This window comes from Bubalus bubalis, chromosome 2 (assembly GCF_019923935.1).
Source record: "Bubalus bubalis isolate 160015118507 breed Murrah chromosome 2, NDDB_SH_1, whole genome shotgun sequence".
Lineage (NCBI taxonomy): Eukaryota > Metazoa > Chordata > Mammalia > Artiodactyla > Bovidae > Bubalus > Bubalus bubalis.
In genome coordinates, this window is record NC_059158.1 from 42,707,653 (window position 1) to 42,723,294 (window position 15,642).

At 45.6% G+C, this 15,642-nt stretch overlaps 1 protein-coding gene and 1 long non-coding RNA gene across 7 annotated transcripts in view; one reads left to right on the forward strand and one right to left on the reverse strand.

Annotated features, from left to right (window-relative positions):
* Positions 1–3,009: 3,009 nt before the first annotated feature.
* On the reverse strand, positions 3,010–6,768 carry LOC123465092. 2 transcript variants are annotated; one of them, XR_006640132.1, is made up of 3 exons: positions 6,403–6,766; positions 5,910–6,018; positions 3,010–3,631 (listed from the first exon to the last, which is right to left on the reverse strand). It is a non-coding gene; the product is annotated as an uncharacterized LOC123465092 (long non-coding RNA). The 2 variants fall into 2 exon arrangements; XR_006640133.1 differs by lacking the exon at positions 3,010–3,631 and adding an exon at positions 5,702–5,795 and having other exon boundaries at positions 6,403–6,768.
* Positions 6,769–6,865: 97 nt separating this feature from the next.
* The window catches only part of TCP11 (t-complex 11), a 36,909-nt gene continuing 28,132 nt past the window's right edge, over positions 6,866–15,642 (forward strand). For 2 of the 5 annotated variants that reach the window (XM_044931073.2, XR_006545941.2), the window contains exons 1-3: positions 6,866–7,002; positions 7,291–7,428; positions 12,038–12,134. In XM_044931073.2, coding sequence (XP_044787008.2) covers positions 7,305–7,428; positions 12,038–12,134 — 221 coding nt within the window. In that variant the 5' untranslated portion in view covers positions 6,866–7,002; positions 7,291–7,304. The remainder of the gene's footprint in view (positions 7,003–7,290; positions 7,429–12,037; positions 12,135–15,642) is intronic. The other 3 variants (XM_006050360.4, XR_006545939.2, XR_006545940.2) reach the window with 2 other exon arrangements.

Consider the following 15,642-nt stretch of genomic DNA (forward strand, 5'->3'; position numbering starts at 1 on the left):
GTTCTTGAAACAATTAAAATCAGATTTCATAAACCAAGTCTCCTGTTATCCTGAGCTGTGCGCTGGGGAAGGGCGGGAGGTGGGGGGCCGAGCGCAGAAGTAAGGAGGCTCACTCCTTTGAGAGTTTCCAAGCCTCGTGAGCAAGGGAGCACCCAAATTGACGGATGTGAGTCATTCTGAGTGTGCCTCTGTCAGTCACAGATGGGTACAAGAGATGTAGGGTCTGCAAGGGTTATGAGTGGTTTAGCCAGTGTTTTTCAATTTGAGAAATTTCATGGCATAGAATTTGAGGGTGTCCGAGGAGCCCTCCGGGGTCCTCCTTGCACTTCCATCGCTCTGAGCCTGAGCTCTGAGGGGTCTCAGGTACTCACTCTGTAGCTGACAGGCACTGAACGTGGTCGCATGCAGGCTCCAAGCAGGCTTCAGACACCACAACAGCCGTCTACTTCCTCACACTATTGAAGTCAGAAAATTCTTGCCATTCCTGAGCTTGTAACAGAGACTCAGACCCAGTGACCTCTTTTTGTTCCCACAGGGGGCTGCAGCCCCTTTGCAAGTTTAAACCGTTCAGATGCGCTCCGGCTTCATCTAGTAGACACCGTCGGTGGAGGACCAGGGCGGGGGGAGGCGGTGCTGGGAAGAGTCCCCAGGGTGAGAAAGAGGATGGCCATGGTCGCCCCATCCTCCCCGCCGGCCATGCGAAGAACACACGTCCTGAAGTAAACTGAAGTTTAAAACTGTTCCCTGTTCCTAGAGACAAAAAGTAGGATACAGACTACCATGACCTGAGAGGAGAAGTGACTGTTTAGTGCGTAGTTTTTGTTGGGGATGATGAAAGTTTGGGGAGGTAATGGTGAAGGTTACACAACATTGTGGATCTAATTTATTTGATGCCACTGAATTGTACACATAACAAATGTTTAAAATAATAAATATTATGCTATGAATTCTACCACACACACACACACACACACACAAACCCCCACGACAATAACTTAAAAAAAAAAAAAAAAGCAAAACCTTGTTTTCTACATTTCTTTTGAAACTGACTTCAAATAGACTGGCCTTCAAATCTGCAGCTGGATTCTTTGTCAGGAGATCATTATACTTTGCTTTAGGCTGGCGGTTCTAAAGAATTATGGATGACGGGAATGATTGAAACTGATTTATTTCTCAAGTGTTTGAGATTCCTTCATCCTGGTCCAATAACGTCTATTCAGGAAGAGCTTGTCTTTAGCAAAGTCAGAAAAATAAAAGAAAATGCACAGGCCACCATTTAAAGATGGCCTGGTTTAAGAAAATCTCTTATGTGAAATCGCAGATTTGGAGAACAAATTGGTGGCTGATGATTTGCTTTACAAAAGACTGATTCACTTAACAAAAGAGTTTTCCTCAAAGGTTCCTTTAAGGAGAGAGCCCCCTGGTGCATTTAATGATATTATTAGATTAAAAAAAAATCATCCCGACTGTTCAAGGCCATTGCACTGCAAACATGCGAATGCATTGTGTTGTGTTGTAAGAGTGGGAATAAAGAAGTCAGGACTCTTTGACAAATGGACCGTTTTTTGGCCCAAAGTAACACAAGGAGGAAGCAAGATGAGTGTTCTTGGCCTAAAATCCTGGCAGCTTTCTGGGAAGGCTTTGAGAGTTTGTGATTTATTTCAGACCAGCTAAGCCCGAGGCCCACGATGTGTCCATTTTGAGAACTTAGGGTCCACGTTCTAACTCTGCTCACGCTGACCCCCATCACCTGCCCTAATCACAAAGGCCCTCAGACGTGAGCTCAACTCTGTCCTGCGATGGCAGAAAAATATATCTGTTGCCAGAAAGTGGATTCTCTCCGGTGACGAAGAATGATCCTTATTTATGTCTGCATAGGTACATTCTGGGGCCCATAAAGGTTTAATTGTCCCTCTAACTAGTTTTTAAAAAAAACCCACAAAGAGGCTGCCAGCTTTCCCCAGAGTTTAAAACCCACTGAATGCGGTTCAGTGGAAACTGCTCTAAGTGTGTGACTCGCGCCGTGTCCCGGGCACAAGGCGCGATTGTTGGGGGAGTCGAGAGATGCAGCTCTTAGGAGGGCTTTCAAAGTCAGTGTTTGTGGCTTTGGGCTGCTGCTGACCCTGGCTTACTCTAGAGAGAGAGAGAAGCAGCCTGCCCCTGGAAGTTACTCCCAAGGTGCCACTGCCCCCTGCTGCCACCTCCCAGTTCGGGGGACACCCCCCTGCCGTCACAGGACCCTAAATGTCCTCCCTCTTCGCTCTGATGTTGCTTTTGCTGGTTTAAAAGATTCACAGGGCCCTAAAGACAGAGACACAGAAAAAGAGGAAACATGTCTGTGAGACAAAAAGAGAAAGATGGGCCCCGTTAACGAACCCACTGGGCCCAGAGAGACACTCTGCCTGATCCCCCAGCACCACTGCCTCCCCTGCTTGTGCCTGTGTGTTCATTTGACAATTATTGGCGGGATGCCGACTATGTGAGTGAAGTGCACACAGTTCCTGCTCTCAGAGAACTCAAAGTCTCCCGGTGGAGTTAGACAGTCCATCGGGGTTCATCATGCACAACTGGGTAAGGACAAACTGCAGTGACTGCTGTGCAGAAAAAGGAATAGGTGTTGACAGAAGCTAACAGAGTTTGACATATATACACGTCTGTCTGGAGACATGCTGCTGCTGCTGCTAAGTCGCTTCAGTCGTGTCCGACTCTGTGCAACCCCATAGACGGCAGCCCACCAGGCTCCCCCGTCCCTGGGATTCTCCAGGCAAGAACACTGGAGTGGGTTGCAATTGCCTTCTCCAATGTGTGAAAGTGAAGTCGCTCAGTCATGTCCGACTCTTCCTGACCCCATGGACTGCAGCCTACCAGGCTCCTCCGCCCATGGGATTCTCCAGGCAAGAGTACTGGAGTGGGATGCCATTGCCTTCTCCGGTTTGGAGACATATATACACATATATATTGACATATATACAAATGTCTCTTTGCAAGAGAATTATTAAGTTAACCTTAAAAATGCATTCCAGTATACAGTAGATGCAGACAAATGCTGTTTGATTCCACTTATACGAGATACTTAGAATAGTCAAATTCACAGAGGCAGAAGGTCCATACATAGAGGCCAGGGGCTAGGGGGTGGGGAGGCGGAATGGGGACTTAGTATTTAATGGTGACAGAGTTAGGAAGGTGAAAAATACGGGAGATGGATGATGGTGAGGGCTGCACGACAGTGCGAATGTGCTTAGTACCTCTGTACTATACACATAAATATGGTTACATGTGTTTTCTATTATGTGACTTTAACCACATTAAAAAAAAAGAAGAAACTAATGGAGGGCCATGGGAGGTTCTCTGAGGGAGTTATGCCTCGTGAGCTAGACCTGAAGAATGAGAGGGAGTGGGCAGGGTGAACAGGGGTCAGAGGAAGGGGCGGTGTGTGCTAAGACCCTCGTGCAGGGAGGAGCAGGACTGGAGAAGGAGGTCCCCAGCATGGCTGCTTTGTTTTCTCTTGGAACCCCTTCCCTGAAAAGATCTGTGATGAGTTCCCATCCATCACACCTCCAGGTGAGCTTCGAAGGGCCTCATCCAGACTCGCCCCAGATCATCTCGACCCTTCTCACACTCCTCCTGGGTTCTGCGAAGAAAACACATTTGTCAAGAGACTAAAGCAAATAGTTTTGACGTGTGGTTCTGTACCATAAGGGAGGATATAATGAAGTCGATCCCAGTTTACATGACTCCAAATGGTTCCATTTAAACGTCCCACCCTGTATTTACGTGTCCTTACCACTTTAGTTGGCTGTTTATCTTCCACTGTACTTCACGCTACTTGCAGTCTGGGCCTCTAGTTAACATCATCCCTTACTATTTCCATTCCATGGCCTATCATTTACATTTTTCTTTAGGAAATGTAAATATTTATTTACCATATTAGCTTTTACTCTTACTTAGCTCTATATATTATGGAATAAACAGACTGTGATATGGGTTCTAGTCCTAAATTTTCTGTAAACTGGTGGTGACCTTAGACGAGTCATTTAACCTCACTGAACATTAGATGCTTCTTTGTAAAATGAGGTGTGTTTTGTTTTTGTTATTTTGTTTTAGCTAGCAGATCCAATACTCAGGATTCCTCTTAAATTCTGTGGTTCTCTTATGGACATCCTTCTCTATATCACCCCTCTTTCAGAATGTCTTTGTGGTAGGATCAACTTTCTGTATAGTTTGCTCTTGTGGGAAAGTGTACCCAGGATCGTATATAATGAATGAGGATGGGTCATACTCTTGGGCTTGTGTTAAAGCACACATATGTGGGGAAGTGGTTGAGAAGTAGGAAGATTCTAGCTGCTGGCCTGAAATTCCCTTAGGCTACTTTTCAAACTGGGGTATCTGCACCCATAGGGGTACAAAGATGTGCCAGTAAGTATAGGAAGCCCTTCCTCTTTGAACAAGAATGCTACTCAAAGATGTGCCAAAAGCAAATAGAGCAAATAGTGTTAAAACAAACATATGACGTCTTAGTTTAAAACGGCCCCCCTGGGGTGGACAGCTCTGGGCACACTGCAGTGTGAGAGGAAACAGGGCTTCTGCTCTGTCCTTGGGCTGTGTGAGAAAAACTTGCCTTATGGGTCTTTTGAAATATGTGCACTTTAATAGGGTAAAGGTGCTGAGTTACTCGGGATGGGCACTCCCACCAAAGGACGGACATATATGGAAAATCCATTTTCACCCATTATGAGAGTTTAAAGAGGGGTCCTGAGGTTGAGGGGGAGCCAGGCTGAACAAGAAACCCATTTCTAAAGACTAAATTGGTTACACAATCTTGCTTAGGATTCTGCCTCACGGCTGGGTTTGAACTGATCCCAACATCTGGAAGGTCTCTCACCCTTTTTCTGACCTCCAGTAACAAATCTTCCATGTACTCCCTTCTGGGACTTACCATACATACATGTTAGTTGTATTTTCTTGTTTATACAGCTCTTCAGTCAGGTGGCGTGAATTATTAAAAAATATATGATCAAGAGTCAAGACTTTGCGTGCCATGTGACTTTGGGAAACGCCCTGAAATCTCTCTGACCCGCAGTTTGCTCATCTATTAAATGGTCCAATATAACACCTGCCTTGCCTACTGAAAAGATAGAATTGTGTGCAGAGCGTATGGATTTGCAATGTAAAAGCATTTTGTAGATCATTAAACAAAAATCAGTTATTATTAACTAAGACCCCAAAGGGAAGGAGAGTTTATCTCTCACATCATCTTTCTGTTCTCCTCAACTTCTAACTTTTGCCAGTTGGTTCTGATAACTATTCAAGATAAGATCATGAAATGCTGTCCCCACGCTGACCCTGAGGAACTCCAATTCTGGCATTCTCTTCTGCCTCCCTCCTTCCCTTCTCTTCTGGCCGGTCTCCCCCTCCCCTCCCATCCATGTGCTATTTCCTCCTGCTGCCCCTTCCCCATAGCCTGGGTAAGAGGAGGATACCTAAAGGGGCTGTGTGATATATATAGATGAACTGCTCAAGTACAGTAATTTCAGGCATCACTAGGGAGAGTCACAGCAATACCATTGTTGTGGGAAAACGAACTGGTGTCATTCTGAAAACTTTCTCCCAGAAATAAAAATGCACAAACAGAATTCTGGGAAAAACATTTTTTTAAAGAGAAATCAACAACCTAACCTACATATCTCCCTGTAATAATGAAAAATATTTTCATTGAACTTGGCTGAAATCATGCAACTTCCTCCCACTTCTCCAGGCTTTGGGGAGTAGGCCAGCCTGCTTCACAGTTGACATCCCTGAGGGAAATACCAGGAAAAGGTGATGAGGAGGAAAGGGCAGGTTTAGTATGTACTGGTTTGAGATACTCTGGCTAAACAGTAACTTTGCCAGGCCATTCCCCTCCTTTCTACCTGGGCCTCAGAGCGAAGTGGATTTTCTTAAGCAGAAATGTTCTTGGATCTCTTCATAATTTTCCCCTTCAAAATGTAGGAGTTGTGCAAGAAAAATCCACATTCCACACTAACAAGGCAAGAGTTATAATGAGAACTTGGTTTCTTACGAGGCAATAGTTTCATCTTTTGTTTTATTTATTTTCAAAGTAAGCTTTTGTGGTAAGAAATCAAGTCAGAGTAATAAAGAACGATGGGAGCATGTGGAGTGGAAAATTTCCTTTTCGCCACCCCCCTCCCTCCCCACCAAAGTACACGGAACTGGAGAAGAAGGGGAGGGGTCACCTCAGGTCCTCACATCACTTTAGGGGCAGCAGGAACCCAGAAAGGCCGGCGATGTGCTCCCTGGAGCTCAGGGATCCGACCTCAACACCCACATGAGCCCCAGGACACCGCTCTCCCAGTCCCCACGCCTGCTCCGACCAGCACCCGGCAGGTTTCTCGGCTTCCACACCTGGAGAATGGGAGAAGGGCGCTCCTCCTGCAATGCGCCCAGGGCTAAGGAAACCACCTGCCTGGCTGTGGACCTGTGTTTCTCAAGCTTTCTGAACAAGCTGAAGAAACACAACAGTGCGCCTTCCCTTCCTCGCTCATTCCAGGTGATCTTTTTCGCGGAGGGCGGGAAATGCCCGGCAGGTTCGGGCCAGGTCACCGGAGGCCTCGAGCCCTCAGGTCACCGGAGGCCTCGAGCCCTCAGGTCACCGGAGGCCTCGAGCCCTCAGGTCACCGGAGGCCTCGAGCCCTCAGGTCACCGGAGGCCTCGAGCCCTCGAGGACAGAGGCCCTCGGCCCCGACTTCCACCCGCCGGCGGCGGCACGTGCCCCGCCCCGTTGCCCCAGAGACGGGCGGGGGGGGTTTGTGCTCCAAGCCCGGCCTGTGCCACCCTGACGCGGGCGCGGGGGGTGAGCCCGGGCTTGGCCCTCCTGCCTGCACGCTGCCTCTCGGGCCCTGCAGGCCGCCGCCCCCCGCCGCCCCTCCGCGGTGGTACGGCCCGCGCTTAGCGGAGTGCCTCCGCCCCGCCGACGCACGAGTGGCTGTGGGCCTCGAGGGAGAGGTGAGGGCCGGGGAGCTGCAGGGGGCCCTGGGCCGGCGCTTCGGGTGGGGAAGGCCGCCCTGCTCTGGCTGCAGTGTCCCGCTTGTGGAGGCAGCGCTCACTTCTCGGGTTCCCCTTCCTCCGGGCCCTTCTGCCCGCTTCCCTCCCTGAAGCTGCCCGCCCAGCTCCCTTAGTGGGGTCCAGTCGGGCGCGATGGGCCGGGCCCCAGACCGTCCCCCGACCCCCGCGGTAGTTGAAGCGCCCTCTTCCCCGCCGCCCACAGCGCCCCCGTTTACTTCCCCCACCCAGATTCCATCAGCAGGATGACGGACGTGGAGGAAAACGTGCCCGGGAAGGACCCTGGCGACGCAGAGAGCAGACCCTGTAAGCCCGAAAGCTCAGGACCGACCCGGGAAGACAAGAGCAGCCTCAGGGACCACCCTTCCCGTAGGTCCAGCCCCCCGGCCTCGGCCCTCGGGGTGTGCTCAGTGAGGGTCGGGTGGGAAGCGCCACACTCCTCTCGCCTCCTCCTTCCTTACCTCCTCCAACCCCAGCCTCTTCCTTTCAGGCCAGAGGCACCCTATTCAACCGAAGATCAGCAGAGAGTTTGGGGTCCTGGAGAAAAGACGAGACCCAGGAGCGATTTCTTGAATGTGACAAGATTGAGGCTCAGTTCAGAGCCCTGTTTGTGTTCTGTTATTTTTAATTCGTAGGTGGAACATGGCAGACACCTGGGGTAGGGTTTAAAGACCTGAAATGATCCCAGAGGGGCCCTGTGTTCTCTCTGCTTGGTGGACTGCATTAGCAATGCTGCTTAGGCCTCACTCTTATAGAGGGCATGAGGAGATGAGGATGAGACGGTTGGATAGCATCACCGACTCAATGAACATGAGTCAGCAAACTCCAGGAGATAGTGAAGGACGGGGAAGCCTGGTGTCCTTGGGGTCGCAAAGAGTCTGACTCCACACTGAACAGCAACAATAGTACAGTGTTCTTTTTTGTTCCTGTTGGGACACAAAGTCTCTTCCACTCTGTAGGTCTGATCTTACTGGGATTCATCCAGCATTTCTTGTATAATAATCACCAGATAATTGAAGTAGTCCTCAATCGGAAGGCCTGCCCAACGAGCCTTAACCACCTGAGTTAAATTCTTCAAATTCAGTCCCATTTCTTTCTCTTGTAGCCACACGGGGTCGCTGCTGGTTAAGGAAAAGTAGCAAATTGGGTGCTTTGGAATCCTCCCTTGGCATAGGTACTTTTCAGTAGATGTCGGAACATGATGTGGGGTGGCAAATCACTTTTTTGGTAGAAACAGTTTAAGTTCTTGAGGATGTTATTTAAATGAATCCATAGACAAGACAGCTCTAACCTGAATAACCAAATTCCTCTTTTTAAAAAATTTCAAAATTTTGTATATCAGGGTGACTTGGTTAAGTTATTTACAAGTTATTTTGAAAATGTCTTTGTCCGTGGGATCTGGATTTTAAAAAATCTGTTTAGTTACTTTTTATGTCTGATTTCTCTTTGAGCCCTCCCCGTTCCTGAATTTTGCAGCTGTGGCAGTTGCATAGCGCTGTGGTACTTTGGACAACAGACCAGTGTTGCTGAAGCAGGTTCTGAGCTCTGATCTGTTGAAGTTCGGAAGTGCTTCTGTGTATGAATTCCTCAGTCCTTCAATAAACTGCTAGAAGCAGCTCAATCTCCCTCTGAAGATTTTCTTAGTTCTGATTTTGTGTTTGGTGAATTAGCGGCAAGTCTGTTTGCATATTTGACTGTATTTTGCCATCTTGCCTGAAACTAAAGACTTTAAAGAGGCTGATGAAATAGAGAGCTTCCTGTCACCCAAGGTTAAGTTCAACCTTTGTGTTTGCCTAAACAGAAATGCCATCTGTGGCTTTTTGATAAATTTTACAGTCACCTTTTATCCTTAACTTTTTATTTTGAAATATTTCAGTTCTGTTGAAAAAACAATGAATGCCCACATTGTTAATATTCTGCCTCATTGTTTTTTTTCTCTCATTATACATAGGCATTTTTTTCTTGAAGTTATAGGGTCATGACTTTAAATACTTCGTGTATCTTCTAAGAACAAAAGCATTCTCCTATGAAACCTTTTTTCTGAGATTTTATTTTTCCTTTTTATATTTTTAAACCTTTTTAAGTATAGAAAACAAACATACACAGAAATACAGAGACTGGAATGATGAACCCCCATTTAGTCACCACCCAATTTCAACAATTATCAACTAATGTTAGTCTTAGTGCTTTTATATCCCCTCCACATCTTGGAGCCAAATACTTTTTTGTGAACAAATTATGAAGCTTTATTGAAAGATCGTGAGAAGATGATTTACTGTATATGACTCTTAATACCAAGTAATCATAACTACCATGTATGCCTGTTATATGAGAATGCTATCAACTAGGTCTGTACTAAGAACAGTGGTTCCCAAATGCTAGTGCTCAGTTCAGTTGAGTCGCTCAGTCGTGTCCGACTCTTTATGACCCCATGGACTTCAGCACACCAGGCCTCCCTGTCCATCACCAACTCCCAGAGTCTACCCAAACTCATGTCCATTGAGTCGGTGACGCCATCCAACCATCTCATCCTCTGTCATCCCCTTCTCCTCCTGCTTTCAATCTTTCCCAGCATCAGAATCTTTTCAAATGAGTCAGCTCTTTGCATCAGGTGGCCAAAGTATTGGAGTTTCAGCTTCAACATCAGTCCTTCCAATGAACACCCAGGACTGATTTCCTTTAGGATGGACTGGTTGGATCTCCTTGCAGTCCAAGGGACTCTTCAAGAGTCTTCTCCAACACCACAGTTCAAAAGCATCAATTCTTTAGCGCTCAGCTTTCTTTATAGTCCAACTCACATTCATACATGACTACTGGAAAAACCATAGCCTTGACTAGATGGACCTTTGTTGGCAAAATAATGTGCTGCCTTTTAATGTGCTGTCTAGCACTGGAGAAGGAAATGGCAACCCTCTCCAGTGTTCTTGCCTGGAGAATCCCAGGGACAGCGGAGCCTGGTGGGCTGCCGTCTATGGGGTCGCAGAGTCAGACACGACTGAAGTGACTTAGCAGCAGCAGGTTGGTCATGACTTTTCTTCCAAGGAGTAAGCGTCTTTTAATTTCATGGCTACAGTCATCATCTGCAGTGATTTCAGAGCCCGCAAAAATAAAGTCAGTCACTGTTTCCACTGTTTCCCCATCTATTTGCCATGAAGTGATGGGGCTGGATGCCATGATCTTAGTTTTCTGAATGTTGAGCTTTAAGCCAACTTTTTCACTCTCCTCTTACACTTTCATCAAGAGGCTCTTTATTTCTTGTTCACTTTCTACCATAAGGGTGGTGTCATCTGCATATCTGAGGCTATTGATATTTCTCCCAGCAGTCTTGATTCCAGCTTGTGCTTCCTTCCAGCCCAGCGTTTCTCATCGTGTACTCTGCATAGAAGTTAAATAAGCAGGGTGACAATATACAGCCTTGATGTACTCCTTTTCCTATTTGGAACCAGTCTGTTGTTCCATGTCCAGTTCTAACTGTTGCTTCCTGACCTGCATACAGATTTCTCAAGAGGCAGGTCAGGTGATCTGGAATTTCCATCTCTTGAAGAATTTTCCACAGTTTATTGTGATCCACACGGTCAAAGGCTTTGGCATAGTCAATAAAGCAGAAGTAGATGTTTTTCTGGAACTCTCTCGGTTTTTCGATGATCCAGCGGATGTTGGCAATTTGATCTCTGGTTACTCTGCCTTTTCTAAAACCAGCTGGAACATCTGGAAGTTCACAGTTCACATATTGCTAAAGCCTGGCTTAGAGAATTTTGAGCATTACTTTGCTAGCGTGTGAGATGAGTGCAATTGTGTGGTAGTTTGAGCATTCTTTGGCATTGCCTTTCTTTGGGATTGGAATGAAAACTGACCTTTTCCAGTCCTCTGGCCACTGCTGAGTTTTCCAAATTTGCTGGCATATTGAGTGCAGCACTTTCACAGCATCATCTTTTAGGATTTGAAATAGCACAACTGGAATTCCATCACCTCCACTGGCTTTGTTTGTAGTAATGCTTCCTTTTGTGACAAAATTCCTAGCAAGATTTAGTGGAATGAATTAAAGATACTGCAATGAGTTTTTCCTAAACCTAAAGTTGATTCATTTTAAGGACTTATCTTTATTCTGAACCTTCCTGCTTTTTTGGAGGTTAAACTATTTTTCTTTTATGAAATGATGGTTTTGGTGGTGGTAGAGTGGTTTCTTTATTTGCTGTTTTCATACTGTCCATACTTGACAAAACAAAAAGTTGGCAAGTTATTGTCCCTTGCTCAAAATCATTTTGGAAATTTACTAGTCTGTGAAATCCTAAATTCTAGAAACTACTTTAGAAGACCAAGTGAAATTGACACCATTCAGTACCTTTGTGTGGAGAATTTAATGTCCATCAAAGACAGGAAGAGGAGAGTGTAGTCATAACACCCTTAGATAAATGTTTATTTTTGCAAATTACTTTTTTGCTGCTTTATTATTTTACTTTGTAAGAGTTTCTTTTTAATTTAATTTTTAAATTTTTTTAGCTATGCTGTGCAGAAGGCATCTTCATTGCCATGTGTGGGCTCTTAGTTGCAGCGTGTGGGATCTGTCCCTGACCAGGGATGGAACCTGGGCTGCCTACTTTGGCAGCATGAAGTCTTAGCCACTTGGACCACCAGGGAAATCCCAGGAGAAAGGTTGTTAATCAGTTTCATTTTCTGTTTTTTATTTTTATAATAAAATAGTTTCTTTGTCCTCCCTTATCCCCACACTGGGCTACTAAGAGGCTCTGTCATGCGGCCTTGAGTTCAGAAAACACAATTGGTTGGAATGGTTGGAGGAGTGTGTGTGAGGTCACTAGGACGAGCCTCAGTTTGGAGCCACTCACAGTGAGTCCCTGAAGAAAATCACAGTTCAGACTTGTGTGAGTTCACTGGTGTCCACCTTCTTTTTTTTCAGTTGAGATATAATTAACATAGAACATTAGTTTCGGGTGTACATCATACCTTCTTTCTGTCACAGGCCTGAGAAATACAGTTAATGACGTTTCCAAGCTGAGCAGCGAGATTGGGATGAATCGTGATTTCCGCATGGAAGAGAAGGTCTTGCCTCCTGGCAGGTACAGGTTTTTCTGATTTTCTCATTTTATTCATCCTGCTATGGGTATTTAGCGCAAATGCCTTCTGACTAGACTTGAAGTATTTTTGTTTAAGAATACAATCAGTGTTTGAATCTAAGCCATAAGAGGTCTCAACAACTTGAACAGAAGAGTAATAAATTATAATTATTAGTACCAGAGGGTCATGAAGCAAATGTTATTTAACCAGGAACTAAACCCAAGCAGTTATTGGGATGTTCACTTTGCGTGCATGCTAAGTCGAGCTTCAGTCATATCTGACTCCTTGTGACCCTGTGGACTGTACTCCACCAGCCTCCTCTGTCCATGGGATTCTCCAGGCAAGAATACTGGAGGGGACTTTTGAAGTTGCTTAGTTGTGTGTGACTCTTTGTGATCCTATGGACTGTAGCCTACCAGGCTCCTCCATCCGTGGAATTTTCCAACAAGAGTACTGGAAAATTCCTAGAGTGGGTTGTCATTTCCTTCTCCAGGGGATCTTCCCGACCCAGAGATCGAACTCAGATCTCCCACATTGCAGGCAGACACTTACTCTCTGTGCCACCAGGGGACTTTCAGTTCAGTTCAGTTCAGTCACTCAGTCATGTCCGACTCTTTGCGACCCCATGAATCACAGCACGCCGGGCCTCCCTGTCCATCACCAACTCCCAGAGTTCACTCAAACTCAAGTCCATCGAGTCAGTGATGCTATCCAGCCATCTCATCCTCTGTCGTCCCCTTTTCCTCCTGCCCCCAATCCCTCCCAGCATCAGAGTCTTTTCCAATGAGTCAACTCTTCGCATGAGGTGGCCAAAGTACTGGAGTTTCAGCTTTAGCATTATTCCTTCCAAAGAACACTCAGGACTGATCTCCTTTTAGGACCTCAGTTAATACTAAGAGTTGAGGTGCATTTCAGATCTTTGACAGATGTGGAGGAATTAGCCTATAGTGCACAGAGTCAGACACGACTGAAGCGACTTAGCAGCAGCAGCAGCAGCTGTCTATTGCTGCATGATAAATTACCCCAAAACTTAGCAGCTAAAACAGTGTTCTCTCCCAGTTTCTGTGGGTGGGGATCTGGGCGTGGCTTCACTGACACAGCCTCTGTCAGGCTGTTGAGGTTGGCCTGAACCGCCCTCAGCTCCTTGCCTCCTGGGCTCCTCCATGGAGCAGCTCCCAACATGGCAGCTGCCTTCCCTCACCCAGCACAAGAAAGTGGGTAGGTAGGTGAGAGACGGCGCCCACGACAGAAACCAGTCTTTCTGCTACCTAATCTCAGCAGAGATGTCCATGGCCTCTGCTACATTTTGTTTGCTAAAAAGGAACCCTCAAATCCAGGCGACACTTGAGGGTACAGGGTCACACCAGAGTGTGAACACTGGGGATCTAGATCTTTGGAGTCTTTTTTGGATATTGGTTGCCACCACATGACTCCTACTACTCTTATGTGGTTGTAGATTTAAACAGGCAAAGATGAAAAGATTAATTTTTATAATGGTGGTGTTTTCAACTGTCCCCTCACCCCCACCCTGCTTTGTAAATCAGCTTAATTTGTGAATCAGGATCAGAATGCTGTTGATAAACAATGCTCCCGCATCCCCATCAAGCCTTATTTTTCATTCTCCTTAGTTATATTGACATTGCAATAAATAAATAAGAACCATTGTATGTATTAATATGACTTGCTGGTTTATTGGCAGTTCAGTGGGTAAATTCAGTGTCAGATCTTTACATTTTAGAACAGTTCTGATTTCCCACCAGTGGACAGATACACAGTGGCAGCTTGTGATTCTGCAGTTTCCTTAAATGCGTTTGTTATTTGTCAGCTTCGGGAGATGTTCTGCACCCCAAGTTGCTGCCCTGGTTTTCATGCTCTGATCTGCTCTCACCAACAGATGGCCTCGCCAAGCACAGCTTCTCTGGGAAGAGGTTTTCACCAAAGCCCAGATCTTCTCGCATCTCTCTCACTGCTTAGATGTGTTTGTTGCTGTCAGGAGAGGAGGAAAAAATGAGTAGAGGAGATGAAAGAGGGAGAAACGAAGAAGGGAGATAGTACTGTTCAGAGCTGGATTCTCAAGTAAGGCAGTACAGATTTACATCAGGAAAAAGGTTGAAATCAAGGGTTTTTTTTTTTTTTTGTTTTGTTTTTTTATTTTCTACCATTTATTCTTGGTATCAAAACTAGTTCAACTCTTCTTACAAAACAAAAGCAAAATACTGGAGACATATATCACATTTTTCTTCCTGTGGCTTTAGCCCATCCCTACCCCACCAAAAGAGAGCAGAAAAAAAACCCCAGAGCTCAACAGCAAAACCAACTCTACCTGACCAGATTCACAAAAAATGACACGGGGATACACTGCAGAACAGAAAGAGGTCATCTGCTCTGTGTCCGAAGGTTTCTCCATTGTGCTAGGTGAGCACCCATCATTGAACATGCTGTGTGTCAAATGCAAACATACCGTCAGCATATGTCAGATCTCAGGAGAGACGGTGAACATAGCAGAAACTGAAACTCTCCCTGCGGTACTTATCTTTAAGCACTGTCAAAGCAGCAACTCTTAAATCACAAGTTCATTTCTTTTCAACCTAGTCAGTCCTTATTTTATTTGGGCTGTGTTCTTTCAAGCAACTGACTAGATTTCCCTTCAACAGAATGTGTTTGGCTCACTTTATCTCTCCAATAAAAATTTCAGGGAAGAAGTGTGCTTTACATGCCAAAGAGTATTCTAAACAAAATCTTCCTAGCTTCAAACCTACCCAAGTGCACAGGCTTCATACAAATGCATTTTTATTAGGCCTCTAGAAAGAGGTCTCCACAACGAAAGCACCCCAAAAAAAGAAAAAGCATATTCAAAATAAAGGCTCTGGCAAACTATTAGAGGAAACACAAAATCACTTTGAAGTGGCCAGTGGCAAGAGATATAATGCATAAACCTGAATAAGTGAAGTTTGAAGTCACTCCTTATTGGCAGTTGACTTTACTTTGGTCTAATAGGATGATGTTGCCTCAGTTCAGTTCAGCCGCTCAGTCGTGTCGTACTCTTTAAGACCCCATGTACTGCAGCACGCCAGGTTTCCTTGTCTATCACCAACTCCTGGAGTATACTCAAACTCATGTCCATTGAGTCGGTGATGCCATCCAACCATCTCATCTCTGTCATCCCCTTCTCCTCCCATCTTCAATCTTTCCCAGCATCAGGGTTTTTTCTAATGAGTCAGTTCTTTGTATCAGGTGGCCATAGTATTGGAGTTTCAGCTTCAGCATCAGTCCTTCCAATGAATATTCAGGACTGATTTCCTTTAGGATGGAGATGGACTTGTTGGATCTTCTTCCGGTCCAAGGGACTCTCAAGAATCACCTCCAACACCACAGTTCAAAAGCATCAATTCTTTGGCACTCAGCTTTCTTTATAGTCCAATTCTCACATTCATACATGACTACTGGAAAAACCACAGCTTTGACTAGATGGACCTTTGTTGGCCAAGTAATGTCTCTGCTTTTTAATAT